Genomic DNA, 14,010 nt, shown 5'->3' with positions numbered 1-14,010 from the left:
TGGCAGTGAGCATTGCTGGGAAGGGCCCTCAGCATGTGGGACTGGAGCAAAATGTCTCCCTAGAACCTGGAGATGTGAAAAGCCAGGCTGCCTTTGAGAAATTAACTGTAGTCAACATCATCTTCAAGCGAGAGAATAACTCCCAACTTAGAAAGATGTGATGAAGACTAGAGATTGATTAAGAATGTCTTTTAAAAAAATGTCTTTTATATATACACAGATATGTGTGTCTACCTATGTTTATATTTCTTGAAGGGGGAAGAAGTACTGGTTAAAAGATGCTCTGGAGTCACGCTAGTTTTAAATCCCTAATCTGCCACTTATTAGCTCTGTGACACTGGACAAGTTACTTTCTCTGTGTCTCAGTTTCCTAATCTGTAAAGTGAGACCAAAAATAGAATCTATTTCACAGCACTTCTGGAAAGATTAGATGTGTTAGTGCATTCAGAGGACTTAGAATAGTGCTTGGAACACAAAGTATTTAATGAAATCCTACCAATTATTATGGACATTGTTAATAAAGAATGTGGTGATCCAGTGGTTAAGATTCTGTGCTCCTAATACAGGGTACAGGTTCAATCCCTGATCAGGGAACTAGATCCCACATGCCACAAAGAGTGGCCAAAAAAAATTTAGAATGTGGGACTTGCATATGTGTACACAGTCCCTAACTTCCTCTCTATTACAAAATTCCTATTGAAATCACCAAATAACACAATTACAGAGAAACCCCTGCATCAACATCAGCTAGTTTAAGGGATTTGCGAGAGAGGAAAGACAGGATTTGAGAGTGGATGCACATTCCTATGAAACAGATATCTGTCACATTCACCCTTTTTCATATTATTCCCTTGCCCCCACCTGCTCTACTAATCTCCTTGACCCTGTTCTACTTTTTCTCTTTCCAAAGTACTATCACCTTCTAATGAATCAAATAGTTTTGTTTTACCCAGCCTTACTGAGAATGTGTGTATATGTCTGTAAAAACACTGTGTAAATTAAAGGTGTACAATATGCTGATTTGTCATACATATATTGCAAAATAATTACCACCATAGCATTAGGTAACACCTCCATATCATCACATAACTACCATTTCTCTTTTTCTTCCAGTTTCATTGAGATGTAATTGACACACAGCACTGTGTAAGTTTTGGGCTTCCCTGGTGGCTCAGTGGTAGAGAACCCACCTGCCAATGCAGAGGATGCATGTTCGATCCCTGGGTCAGGAAGATGCCCTGGAAAAGGAAATAGCAACTCACTCCAGTATTCTTCCTTGGAAATCCCATGGACAGAGGAGCCTGGCAGTGTACAGTCCATGGGGTTGCAAAGTGTCTGCCACGACTGAAGTGACATAGCATAGCATTAATATTAGATATCAAAAGTTTATTTCCAACATTTTGCTTTAAAATAAAGGAGAGAAATGGGTGGAAATGGGGGGAAATGAAATAAGAATTGATTAACAATACTCAAGAAATTAGAGAAAACCATCTCAGAAATGAAGCCTAAGTTACAAAATTCCAAGGGAAGAAGATATTCAACTGAAAATGCAATAGGTGGAATTGAAGAAAGGCCAGAAAACTAAGAGAATAAAAAACAAAGTTAAAAAGAATCAGAGAAAAAGATTGAAATAGAAGATAGGCAATGAAGATGCAATATATGTATTGTTAGTTCCCCCCAAAGAAAAACAAAACAATAGTATATTACTAATATTGAAATCATAATCCAAGAAAAGTTTCACAAATAAAGTAACACTTGAATCTACATGTTGAAAGGCCCATCAAGTAACTGGAATAAATAGTCAATTCTACCCAGAATGTAAAATCTATTAAAACAGCTATATCAATCAAAATGACAAAATGAAAACAAGTGAATTAAATACCCAGTTCAAAGCTAGAAAAGGAACAATAGAGAAAACCAAAAGAAATTATAAGTAAAGATAAAGGCAAAAACTAATAAAGTCCAGAGGAAGTGGATTTACTTTTTTAAAAATAAAAATCTTGGTTTCCTGGGGAAAAAATTTAACCTGAGGGAAACCCACAAGTCAATGTAATCAATAAAGGAGGGGGCACAAACATACAAAATAAGAACTGATAAAGAGAAAGTAATCATTGAAACAGAGGAGATTTTTTTAAAGAGACACTTCTGCATTCCTCTACACAAACAAACTTTAGGGTTAGACTACTACAATGTTGTAAAGTAATTAGCCTCCAACTAATAAAAATAAATGAAAAAAAACCAATAAACTTTAAAATCTAGATGAAATGGATAATTTCTAGAGAAATACACTATACCAAAATTGACATAAAAGGGGATAGAAATCTTACACATTTAAATTTCCATAGAATAAAACAGATAAAGTTACCTCCTAAAACCACCTCCCAAAAGCGAAGTCATTCAGTCGTGTCCAACTCTTTGCAACCCCATGGACTGTAGCCTGCCAGGCTCCTCTATCCACGGGATTCTCCAGGCAAGAATACTGGAGTGGATTGTCATTTCCTTCTCCAGGGGACCTTCCAAACCCAGAGACTGAACCTGAGTATCCTGCATTGCAGGCAGACTCTTTACCATCTGAGCCAGGGAACCTTCCCAAAATCACCTCCCAAAACTACCTCTCAAAACCACTGAGATCGGATGGTTCCAACAGACAATTTTACCAAATCTTCAAACACCAGGCAGTCTCAATGCTTCAAAAATTTGTTAGAGAGTTTAGAAAACCAAGGACTATTTCTAATTCTTTTCATGAAGCAAGTATAACTTTGGAAGCTAAACCTGATAAAGATAAGATATATCAGAAAAGTATAAACTAATATCACTTATGATCATTAACACAAAAATCCTAAAATACTAGCAAGCATCATGCCCTCTTTGAACTATTACTATAAAACATCTCACTATCCTCTCCAAGTTGGGACACATTGTTTTGAGGGCATTAGCCTGCTCTGGACTCCTTAGCCTAGCAAAGCAATAAAGTTTCTTTTTTCTACTTCACCACTATCCCCAAATATTAGAAAACAGAAGAAAGTGGTATTACTAGAATGGCTGAATGAAGAGCTCAGAAAAGCTATTCCCCCAAAAGCAATGATAAAACTGTACAAAATTACTTTTGTACAAAACTATTAGGGGACTTTGAAAATTTACCAAAAGCATACAACAAAACTATTGCATATTGTATTTGGAAGCTTTTATTGAAAAAAAAAAAACTACTGAATATCACATAAGAACAGTGAGAATTTGTGGCATTTTAGTTTGGGGTGCTCCCATAACCCTCAGCAGCTCACTCAGCAGTAGTTCTACCAAGGCAAGGCAAGTCATGAAAACTGGCAGCTTTTTTTGCCAAAGGGGTCTCATCTGATTTGGATCAAAGCATATAAAAAACTCCATTCCTCTATGTACTATCAAAAGCATACCAACATTCACTTTATAGGGGTTCAAAAATTGTATTCACAGAACTTATGGTTGAAAACTTTCTACAAGGAAACAGACATCCAGAGGCAGGAAGCACAGAGGGTCCCTAAAAAAGATGAACCCAAACAGACTTACAAGACATATCATAATTAAAATGGCAAAAGTTAAAGATAAAGAGAGAATTCTAAAGAGTCATTTACAAGGAAATCCCCATAAGGCTATCAGCTGATTTCTCTGAAGAAACTTTTCAGGCCAGAAGAGAGTGGCATGATAGATTCAAAGGCTCGAAAGGGAAAAACCTGTGACCTAGGATAACCTACCCAGCAAGATTACCATTTAGAATCAAAAGAGATATAAAGAGATTCTCAAACAAGCAAAAACTAAAAGAGTTCATCAATACTAAACCTACCTTAAAAGAAATGTTAGATCTTCTCTAAGCAGAAAAGAAGGAAATAATATTTAAGAAAAGGAAAATCCCACTAGGAGAGCCAAATATATAGCAATGACTGAGGAAAAACCACTTAAATAGCCAATACAAAGATTAAAATACAATAAATTATAAAATCAACTATAACTACAATAAAGAATTAAGGGACAGACATGAAGATGTAAAATATGACATCAAAAACACAAAATGTGAGGGAGGAGAGTAAAAAATATAGATTTTTTAAGAGTTTGTTTGAACTTAAATGACTATCAGTTTCAAACAAGAAGACATAGGTCAACATATATGAAAACAATGGTAACCACAAACCAAAAAGCTACAATAGATACACAAAGACTAAAAAGAAAGTAACACAAACATAATATTAAGAAAATCATCAAACCACAAGGGAAGACAGAAAGAATAAATGAACAGAGAATAATAATAACTATTATTAAAATGAAAATAAGGACATATCTATCAATAATTACTTTAAATGTCAATGGGCTAAATGCTAAAACCAAAAGACGTAGTCTGGCTGATCAGATCAAAAACAAGATTCTTCAATATGTTGCCTACAAGAGACTCACATCAGGGCTAATGACACATAGAAGCTGAATGTGAAGGGATGGAGAAAATATTTCATGCAAACAGAAATGACAAAAAACTGGAAGTATCAATACTCATATCAGACAAAACAGACTTTAAAACAAAAGCTATAACAAAAGACAAAGAAGGACACTATATAATGATAAAGAGATCAATAAGAAGAAGAGGATATTACACTCATTAACAAATATGCACCCAACACAGGAGCACCTAAATACATAAAGCAAATACTAACAAACTTAAAGGAAGAAATTGACAATAACACAATAATATTAGGGGACTTTTACACCCCACTGACATCAATGGACAGATCATCCAGACAGAAAATCAGTAAGGCAACAGTGGTCTTAAATGACACAATAGACTGGTTGAACTTAATAGATATCTTCAGGACATTCAATCAAAAAACAGAATACATATTCTTTCCAAGTTCACAAGGAATGTTCTCCAGAATAAATTACATGCTAGGCCACAGAAAAAGTCTCAACAAATTTTAGAGGATAGAAATTATATCAAGTATTTTTCCAACCACAACAGTATGAAATGAGAAATCAATTCTAGAAAGAAAAGTAGGAATAGCACACATGTGTGGAGATTAAGCAATATGCTAATAAAAAAAGCAATGGGTCAATGAATAAGTCAAAGAGGAAATCAGAAAATAGCTTGAGACAAGTTAAAATGGAAACACAACACTCCAAAATCTATGTAATACTGCAAAAGCAGTTCTATGAATAAAGTTTACAGTAATACAGGGCTTCCTCAAGAAATAAGAAAAATCTCAAATAAACCAATTAACCTACCATCTAAAACTGGAAGGATGCTCATTCTTGACACTTCTATTTAACACAGCATTGGCAGTCCTAGCCACAGTAAACAAACAAGAAAAATAAATCAGAAGCAACCAAATCGGAAAGGAAAAAGTAAAACTGTTAGTATTTGCTGATGACATGATACTTTATATAAAAACCCTGAAGTGTCCACAAAAAAAATTATTAGAACTAATAAATGAATTCAAGTTTCAGGATACAAGATTAATAGACAGAAACCTGTCATAGTTCTATACACTAATAATGAAGTCTCAGAAAGAGAAAGCAAGAAAATAATCCCATTTGAAATCACATCAAAAATAAAATACCCAAGAATAAACTTGACCGAGGAGGTAAAAGACCTATACTCTGAAAATTATACAACATTGAGGAGGGAAACTGAAGATAATACATAATAATGAAAAGATACAAAAAAAAAAAAAAAAAGAAAAGAAAAGATACCCTGTGCTCCTGGATTGGAAAAATTAACATTGTTAAAGTGTCCATATGAAACAAAGCAATCTACAGATTTAATGCAATCCCTATCAAAATAATACTCACAGAAGAAGAATAAATAATCTTAAAATTCATATGGAACCAAAAAGATCCAGAACTGCTAAAGCAATCTTGAGAGAAAAAAAAAAAAGCTAGAGGTAAAACCTATCCAGACTCACAAAAACAGATACATAGATCAGTGGGAGAGAATAGAAGGCCCACACACCTATGATCCATTAATCTATGACAAAGGAGGCAAGAATATACAATGCAGAAAAGAGAGTCCCTCCAACAGGTGATGCTCAGAAACCTGGACAGCTACATGTAAAATAATGAAACTAGAACACTTCCTAACACCATATACAAAAATAAACTCAAAATGGATTAAAGATCTAACTACAAGACCTGAAACCATAAAAGTCCTAAAAGAGAACATAGGCAGAACACTCTTTGACATGATTGTAGCAATATTTTTTGAATCTATCTCCACTTTATGGCAAACAGAAGGGGGAAAAAGTGGAAACAGTGACAGATTTTACTTTCTTGGGCTCCAAAATCACCGTGGATGATGATTGCAGCCGTGATGTTAAAAGACTCTGGCTCCTTGGAAGGAAAGTTATGACAAAACTAGACAGTGTATTAAAGAAGCAGACACATCACTTAGCCAACAAAGGTCTATATAGTCAAAGCTATGGTTTTTCCAGTAGTCATGTATGGATGTGAGAGTTGGACATTAAATAAGGCTGACTGCCAAAGCATTGATGCTTTCAAATTGTGGTGCTGGAGAAGACTCTTGAGAGTCCTTTGGACAGCAAGGAGATCAAACCAGTCAATCCTAAAGGAAATCAATCCTGAATATTCATCGGAAGGACTGATGCTGAAGCTGAAGCTCCAATAGTTTGGCCACCTGACTCACTGGAAAAGACCCTTGATGCTGGGAAAGATTGAAAGCAAAAGGAGAAGCGGTGGCAGAGGATGATATGGTTATATAGTGTCACTGACTCAATGAACACGACTTTGAGCAAACCCCAGGAGATAGTGGAATGCAGGGGAGCCTGGCATGCTTCAGTCCATAGGGTCACATAGTCAAACACAATTTAGCAACTGAACAACAACAGTAAGCAAACAAAAGAAATAAAACCAAAACAAACAACTGGGACCTAATTACACTTAAAAGTTTTTGGACAGCAAAGGACACCACAAACAAAACAAAAAAACAACCTATGGAATGAGAGAAAATATTTGCAAATGATATGACCAACAAGATTTTAATATTCAAAATATATAAACAGCTCATAAAACTCAATATCAAAAAAAAAAAAAGTACATGATTTGAAAATGGGCAAGAGAGAGGAACTGTGGCTCCTGAGGCATGCTGGATGCAGAGAAACTGAAGATGTAGTCGACCAGATTTTGGAAATAACTATGATAGGAGGTCTGAAAAACAAAGAGGTTGTTTTCATCTCATCAGTCCTATATGAAGAGATCAAGCCCTGAGCCTTTGGAATGGGAGTACTGACTCCAAGACCCTAGACTACCAGAGAATTAACCCAAGGAAGCATCAAATAGTGAGAACTGACACAAAGGAAACCACTTCAATACAAGGCCCAGCATCACCCAACCACCAGTAGCACCCTGTGCAGGACGCCCCATCTAAACAACAAACAAAACAAAAATACAAACCCAATCATCAGCAAACAAGATTACCACCTCACTCAGCCTTGCCCATCAGAGGTAAAAAAAAAAAAGACTCAGCACAAATCTCACCCTATATGAAGCTTACACAAACCACTGGACCAACCTTAGGAGGGCAGAAACCAAAAGGAAGAAAGAATTCAACCTTGAAGCCTGGGAAAAAGAGACCTCAAACATAACAAGTTAAAAAAATAAAAAATAATGAAAAGACAGAAATACTACACAAATGAAGGAACAAACTAGAAACAAAGAAGTCCAAATAAATGAACAAGAAATAGGCAAACTACCTGAAAAAGAATTCAGAATAATGATAGTAAAGATGATCAAAAACCTTGAAAACAAAATGGAGAGAATGCAATAATAAACTAACAAACACCTAGAAGAATTAAAAAATAAACATACAGAAACAAACAACACAATTACTGAAATTAAAAATACTCTAGAAGGAATCAATAGTAGAATATCTGAAACAGAAGAAGGAATCAGTGATCTGGAAGTTAAAATGGTGGAAATAATTTCTGAAGAGCAGAATAAAGTAAAAAGAATGAAGAGAACTGAGGATACTCTCAGAGACTTCTGGGACAATATCAAATGCACAAACATTTGAATTAGAGGGATCCCAGAAGAAGAAGAGAAAAAGAAAGGATATGAGACAATTTTTGAAGAGATTATAGTTGAAAATTTCCCCAACATGGAAAAGGAAATAGTCAAGAGGTGCAAAGAGTCCCATACAGGATAAACCCAAGGAGAAACACACCACAACACATACTAATCTAACAAAGACTAAAGACAAAGAAAGAATATTAAAAGCAGCAAGGGAGAAGCGACAAGTAACATACAAGGGAACCCCATAGGTTTAACAGCTGATCTTTCAGCAGAAACTCTGCAGGTCAGAAGGGAATGGCAGGATATATGTAAAGTACTAAAAGGGAAAAATCTACAACCAAGGTTACTGTACCCAAGGATCTCATTCAAAACTGATGGAGAAATAAAAAGCTTTCCAGACAAGCAAAAGTTAAGAGAATTCAGTACCACCAAATCAGCTTTACAACAAATGCTAAAGGGACTTATATAGTCAAGAAATACAAGAAAAAGATCTACAAAATCCACCCCAAACCATTAAGAAAATGGCAATAGGAACATATATATCAATAATTACTTTAAATGTAAATGGATTAAATGTTCCAACCAAAAAGACACAGACTGGCTGAATGGATACAAAAACAAGACCCATATATATGCTGTCTACTGCAATGTTGTGAAGTAATTAGCCTCCAACTAATAAAAATAAATGAAAAAAAAAAAAGAAACCCACTTCAGACCTAAAGGCACATATAGACTGAAAGTGAGAGGATGGAAAAATATATTCCATGCAAATGGTAACCAAAAGAAAGCAGGAGTAGCAATCCTCATATCAGACAAAATAGACCTTAAAATAAAGAAGATTGCAAGAAATAAGAAAGGACACTACATAATGATCAAGGGATCAATCCAAGAGGAAGACATAACAATTTTAGATATATATGCACCCAACATAGGAGCACCTCAATACATAAGACAAACACTAACAGACAAAAGGAGAAATTGACAGTAACACAATAATAGTAGGAGACCTTAACATCCCACTCACACCAGTGGACAGTTCATGAAAACAGAAAATTAAGAAGGAAACACAAGTCTTAAATCATACATTAGATGAGATGGATCTCATTGATATCTTCGGGACATTCCATCCAAATGCAGAAGAATACACTTTCTTCTCAAGTGCACATGGAACATTCTCCAGGATAGACCACATCTTGTGTCACAAATCAAAATTCAGTAAATTTAAGAAAACTGAAATCGTATCAAGCCTCTTCTCAGACCACAACACTATGGGACTACATATCAATTACAAGGAAAAAACTGTAAGAAATGCAAGCATATGGAGATTAACCAATATATTTCTAAATAACCAACACGTTACAGAAGAAATCAAAAAAATTTCTAGAAACAAATGACAATGAAAAAATGACAACTCAAAACCTATGGGATGCAGCAAAAGCAGTTCTGAGAGGGAAGTTTATAGCAATACAATCATACCTCGAGAAACAAGAAAAACATCGAATAGACAACCTAAATTTACACCTAAAACAACTGGAAAAAGAAGAAAAATAGCCTCAAATTTAATAGAAGGAAAGAAATCATAAAGATCCAAGCAGAAATAAATGAAAAAGAAACAAACAATAGTAACAATTAATAAAACTAAAAGCTGGTTCCTCGAGAAGATGTTTATCTTTGTTTAAATTGACAAACCTTTAGCCATACTCATCAAGAAAAAAGGAGAGAAGAATCAAATCAACAAAGTTAGAAATGCAAAAGAAGTTACAACAGACGATGTAGAAATACAAAGGATTATGAGACTATTATGAACAATAAAATGCAATATTATGGCAACAAAATGCATAACCTGGAAGAAATGGACAGATTCTTAGAAAAGTTCAATCTCATAAGACTGAACCAGGAAGAAATAGAAATTATGAACAACCCAATTACAAGCACTGAAAGTGAAGCTGTGATCAAAATCTCCCAAAAAACAAAATCCCAGGATCAGATGGCTTCACAGGAGAATTCTATCAAACATTTAGAGAAGAGCTAATGCCTATCCTTCTCAAACTCTTTCAAAAAATTCCAGAGGAAGGAACACTTCCAAACTCATTCTACAAGGCCACCATCACCCTGATACCAAAACAAGACAAAGATAACACAAAAAAAATAAACCTACAGGCCAAAATCACTGATGACTATAAATGCAAAAATCCTCAATAAAATTTTAGCAAACAGAATTCAGCAACACATTGAAAAGGTCATACACCATGATCAAGTTGGGTTTATTCCAGGGATGCAAGGATTCTTCAATATATGCAAATTAAACAATGTGATACACCATATTAACAAATTGAAAGATAAAAACCATATGATAATCTCAATAGATGCACAAAAGGCCTTTGACAAAATTCAGCACCCATTTATGATTAAAACTCTTCAAAAAATAGGCATAGGAGGAACCTACCTCAACACAGTAAAGGCCATATATGATAAGTCTACAGCAAACATTCTCAATGGTGAAAAACTGAAAGCTTTCCCCCTAAGATCAGGAACAAGACAAGGGTGTCCATTTTCACCACTATTATTCAACATAGTTCTAGAAGTCTTAGCTACAGCAATCAGAGAAGAAAAAGAAATAAAAGGAATCCAGATCAGAAAAGAAGTAAAGCTCTCACTGTTTGCTGATGACATGATATTGTACATAGAAAATCCTAAAGATAGTATCAGAAAATTACTAGAGCTAATCAGTGAATTTAGCAAAGTAGCAGGATACAAAATCAATACACAGAAATCACTTGCATTTTATATACTAACAATGAAAAATCAGCAAGAGAAATTAAGGAATCAATCCCATTCACCATTGCAACAAAAAGAATTAAATATCTAGGAATAAACTTACCTCATGAGACAAAATAAACACAGAAAATTATAAGACACTAATGAAAGAAATCAAAGATGACATAAACAGATGGAGAGATATTCCATATTCTTGGGTAGGAAGAATTAATATCGTGAAAATGACTATACTACCAAACACAATCTACAGATTCAACTTGATCCCTATAAAATTACCAATGACTTTTTCACACAACTAGAACAAAAAATTTCACAATTCATATGGAAACACAAAAGACCCTGAATAGCCAGAGCAGAGAGCAGTCTTGAGAAAGAAGAATGGAGATGGAGGAATCAACCTTCCTGACTTCAGATTATACTACAAAGCTACAGTCATCAAGATAGTATGGTACTGGCACAAAAACAGAAATATAGACCAACAGAACAGGATAGAAAGCCCAGAAATAAACCCATGCACCTATAGGTACCTTATTTTTGACAAGGAGGCAAGAATATACAATGGGACAAAGACAGCCTCTTCAATATATGGTTCTGGGAAAACTGGACAGCTACATGTAAAAGAATGAAATTAGAACGCTTCCTAACACCATACCAAAGATAAACTCAAAATGGATTAAAGACCTAAATGGAAGACCAGAAACTATAAAACTCTTAGAGGACATCATGGGCAGAACACTTGATGACATAAATCAAAGCAAGATCCTCTATGACCCACCTCCTAGAGTAATGGAAATAAAAACAAAAGTAAACAAGTGGGACCTGATTAATCTTAAAAGGTTTTGCACAGCAGAGGAAACACTAAGCAAGGTGAAAAGACAGCTCTCAGAATAGGAGAAAATAATAGCAAATGAACTGACAAAGGATTAATTTCCAAAATATACAAGTGGCTCATACAATTCAATACCAGAAAAACAAACAACCCAGTCAAAAAATGGGAAAAAGACCTAAACAGACATTTCTCCAAACAAGACATACAGATGGCTAACAAACATGAAAAGATGCTCAACACTGTTCATTAATAGAGAAATGCAAATCAAAACTACAATGAGATATCACCTCACACCAGTCAGCATGACCATCATCAAAAAGTCTGCAAACAATAAATGTTGGAGAGGGTGTGGAGAAAAGGGAACACTCTCGCACTGTTGGTGGGAATGTAAATTTATACAGCTACTATGGAAGACAGTATGGAGATTCCTTAAAAAACTAGGAATAAAACCATCATATGATCCAGCAATCTCACTCTTAGGCATATACCCTGAGGAAACCAAAACTGAAAAAGACACATGTATCCCATTGTTCACTGCAGCACTATTTACAATAGCTAGAACATGGAAGGGACCGAGATACCCATCAACAGATGAATGGATAAAGAATGCACTATTACACAGCCATAAAAAAGAACACATTTGAGTCAGTTCTTATGAGGTGTATGAACCTAGAGCCTATTATACAGAGTGAAGTAAGTCAGAAAGAGAAATATCGTATTCTAACACATATATACAGAATCTAGAAAAATGGTACTGAAGAATATATTTACAGGGCAGCAATGGAGAAACAGACATAGAGAATAGATTTATGGACATGGGGAGAGGGGAGAAGAGGATGAGACGTATGGAAAGAGTAACATGGAAACTTACATTACCATATGCAAAATAGATAGCCAATGGGAGTTTGCCTTATGGCTCAGGAAACTCAAACAAGGGCTCTGTATCAATCTAGAGGGGTGGGATGGGGAGGGAGATGGGAGGGAGGTTCAAATAGGAGGGGATATATGTGTGCCTATGGCTTATTCATGTTGAGGTTTGACAGAAAACATCAAAATTCTGTAAAGCAATTATCCTTCAATTAAAAAATAAATCGATTTTTTTAAATGGGCAGGAAAATGAATGGACATTTTTACAAAAAAAAATAATAAGACAGCCAACAGGAACATGAAAAGATGTTCAACTTCAGTAATTATTAGAGAAATCCAAATCAAAACTACAAGGAGCTATCACCTCACACATGTGAGAATGGCTATCATCAAAAAGACAACAAATAACAAGTGTTGGTGAGGATGTGGAGAAAAGGGAACCCTTGTACCGCTGCTGGTAGGAACATAAGCTGGTGTAGTCACCATGAAAAATATATGAAGGTTCCTCAAAAAACTTAAAATAGAGCTACCATGTTGTCCAGAAATCCCATTCCTGAGCATTTATCAGGAAAAAAAAAATGAAAACTCTAATTCAAAAAGACACATGCACTCCAATGTTCATAGTAGCACTATTCACAATAACCAAGACAGGGAAGCAACTTAAGTGTTCATCAACAGATGAATGGATAAAGAAGATGTGACACATATATACAATAAAATATTGTTTTTCAGTCACTAAGTTGTGTCCAACTCTTTTTACCCAGTTCCTAACACAAAACATAAAAGACAGTGCATCACTCAAGGAGAAAAAATGTGTACAGGAACTATGGTGTAAAATACAAAAGATACTATGATAAAAGGTCAGACACAACTGAGCAACTAAACAACAACAATCTGTAAAAATACTGAATCTCTGTGTTATACACTTGAAAGGGAAACTAATATAATATTATAAATAATCAACTATAATTCAAAAAAAAATTGTCCAGTGAAGTCCTTCATGTTAACAGGATAAAGGAGAAAAATCACATGGTCATAAAATGTTTCAACAATTTCAATACCCCTTGATGATTTAAAAAAAAAACATTTAGCAAAGTAGGAATGTCAGAGAATGTACTTATTCTAATGAACGGTATCTACAAAAGTTTCCTGCAAACCACATTACAATAGTGAAATGCAGAAGTTTTCCAGGTGAGACCAGAAATAAGACAAGGATCCCAGTTACTAACAGTACTATTCAAAGATATCCTGGCCTTCCTAGCCCAAGCAGTGACATGAGAAAAAGAAAATGAAAGATATCGATGCTGGAAAAAACAGTTTTTAGTATTTGCATGTTATATGATTGCATACAAAGAAAATGCAAATAAATATACATTTAGAAAAGATAGGAGACTTTCCTGGTGGCCCAGTGGCTAAGACTCCCAATGCAGGGTGCCTGGGTTTTGATCCCAGTGGGGAACCAGATACCACATGCCACAACTAAGACCTAGCAC

The 14,010-nt window shown here is 35.0% G+C and overlaps 1 protein-coding gene across 7 annotated transcripts in view; it reads right to left on the bottom strand.

The window, feature by feature from the left end:
• GAB3 (GRB2 associated binding protein 3) overlaps positions 1-14,010 on the bottom strand; it is a 74,318-nt gene that overhangs the window by 21,583 nt on the left and 38,725 nt on the right. For 5 of the 7 annotated variants that reach the window (XR_009691890.1, XM_061136053.1, XM_061136054.1 and 2 more), the window contains one exon: positions 1,191-1,238. The exons of the other annotated variants lie outside the window; for them this stretch is intronic. Coding sequence is in view for 4 of the 5 variants with exons in the window: in XM_061136053.1 (XP_060992036.1) it covers positions 1,191-1,238 (48 nt within the window). In the remaining variant the exon portion in view is untranslated. The remainder of the gene's footprint in view (positions 1-1,190; positions 1,239-14,010) is intronic. 7 annotated transcript variants of the gene reach the window in all.

This window comes from Dama dama, chromosome X, assembly GCF_033118175.1.
Source record: "Dama dama isolate Ldn47 chromosome X, ASM3311817v1, whole genome shotgun sequence".
NCBI lineage: Eukaryota > Metazoa > Chordata > Mammalia > Artiodactyla > Cervidae > Dama > Dama dama.
The sequence above is the reverse complement of the archived record's forward strand: the minus strand, read 5'-3'. Positions and strand labels throughout refer to the sequence as shown.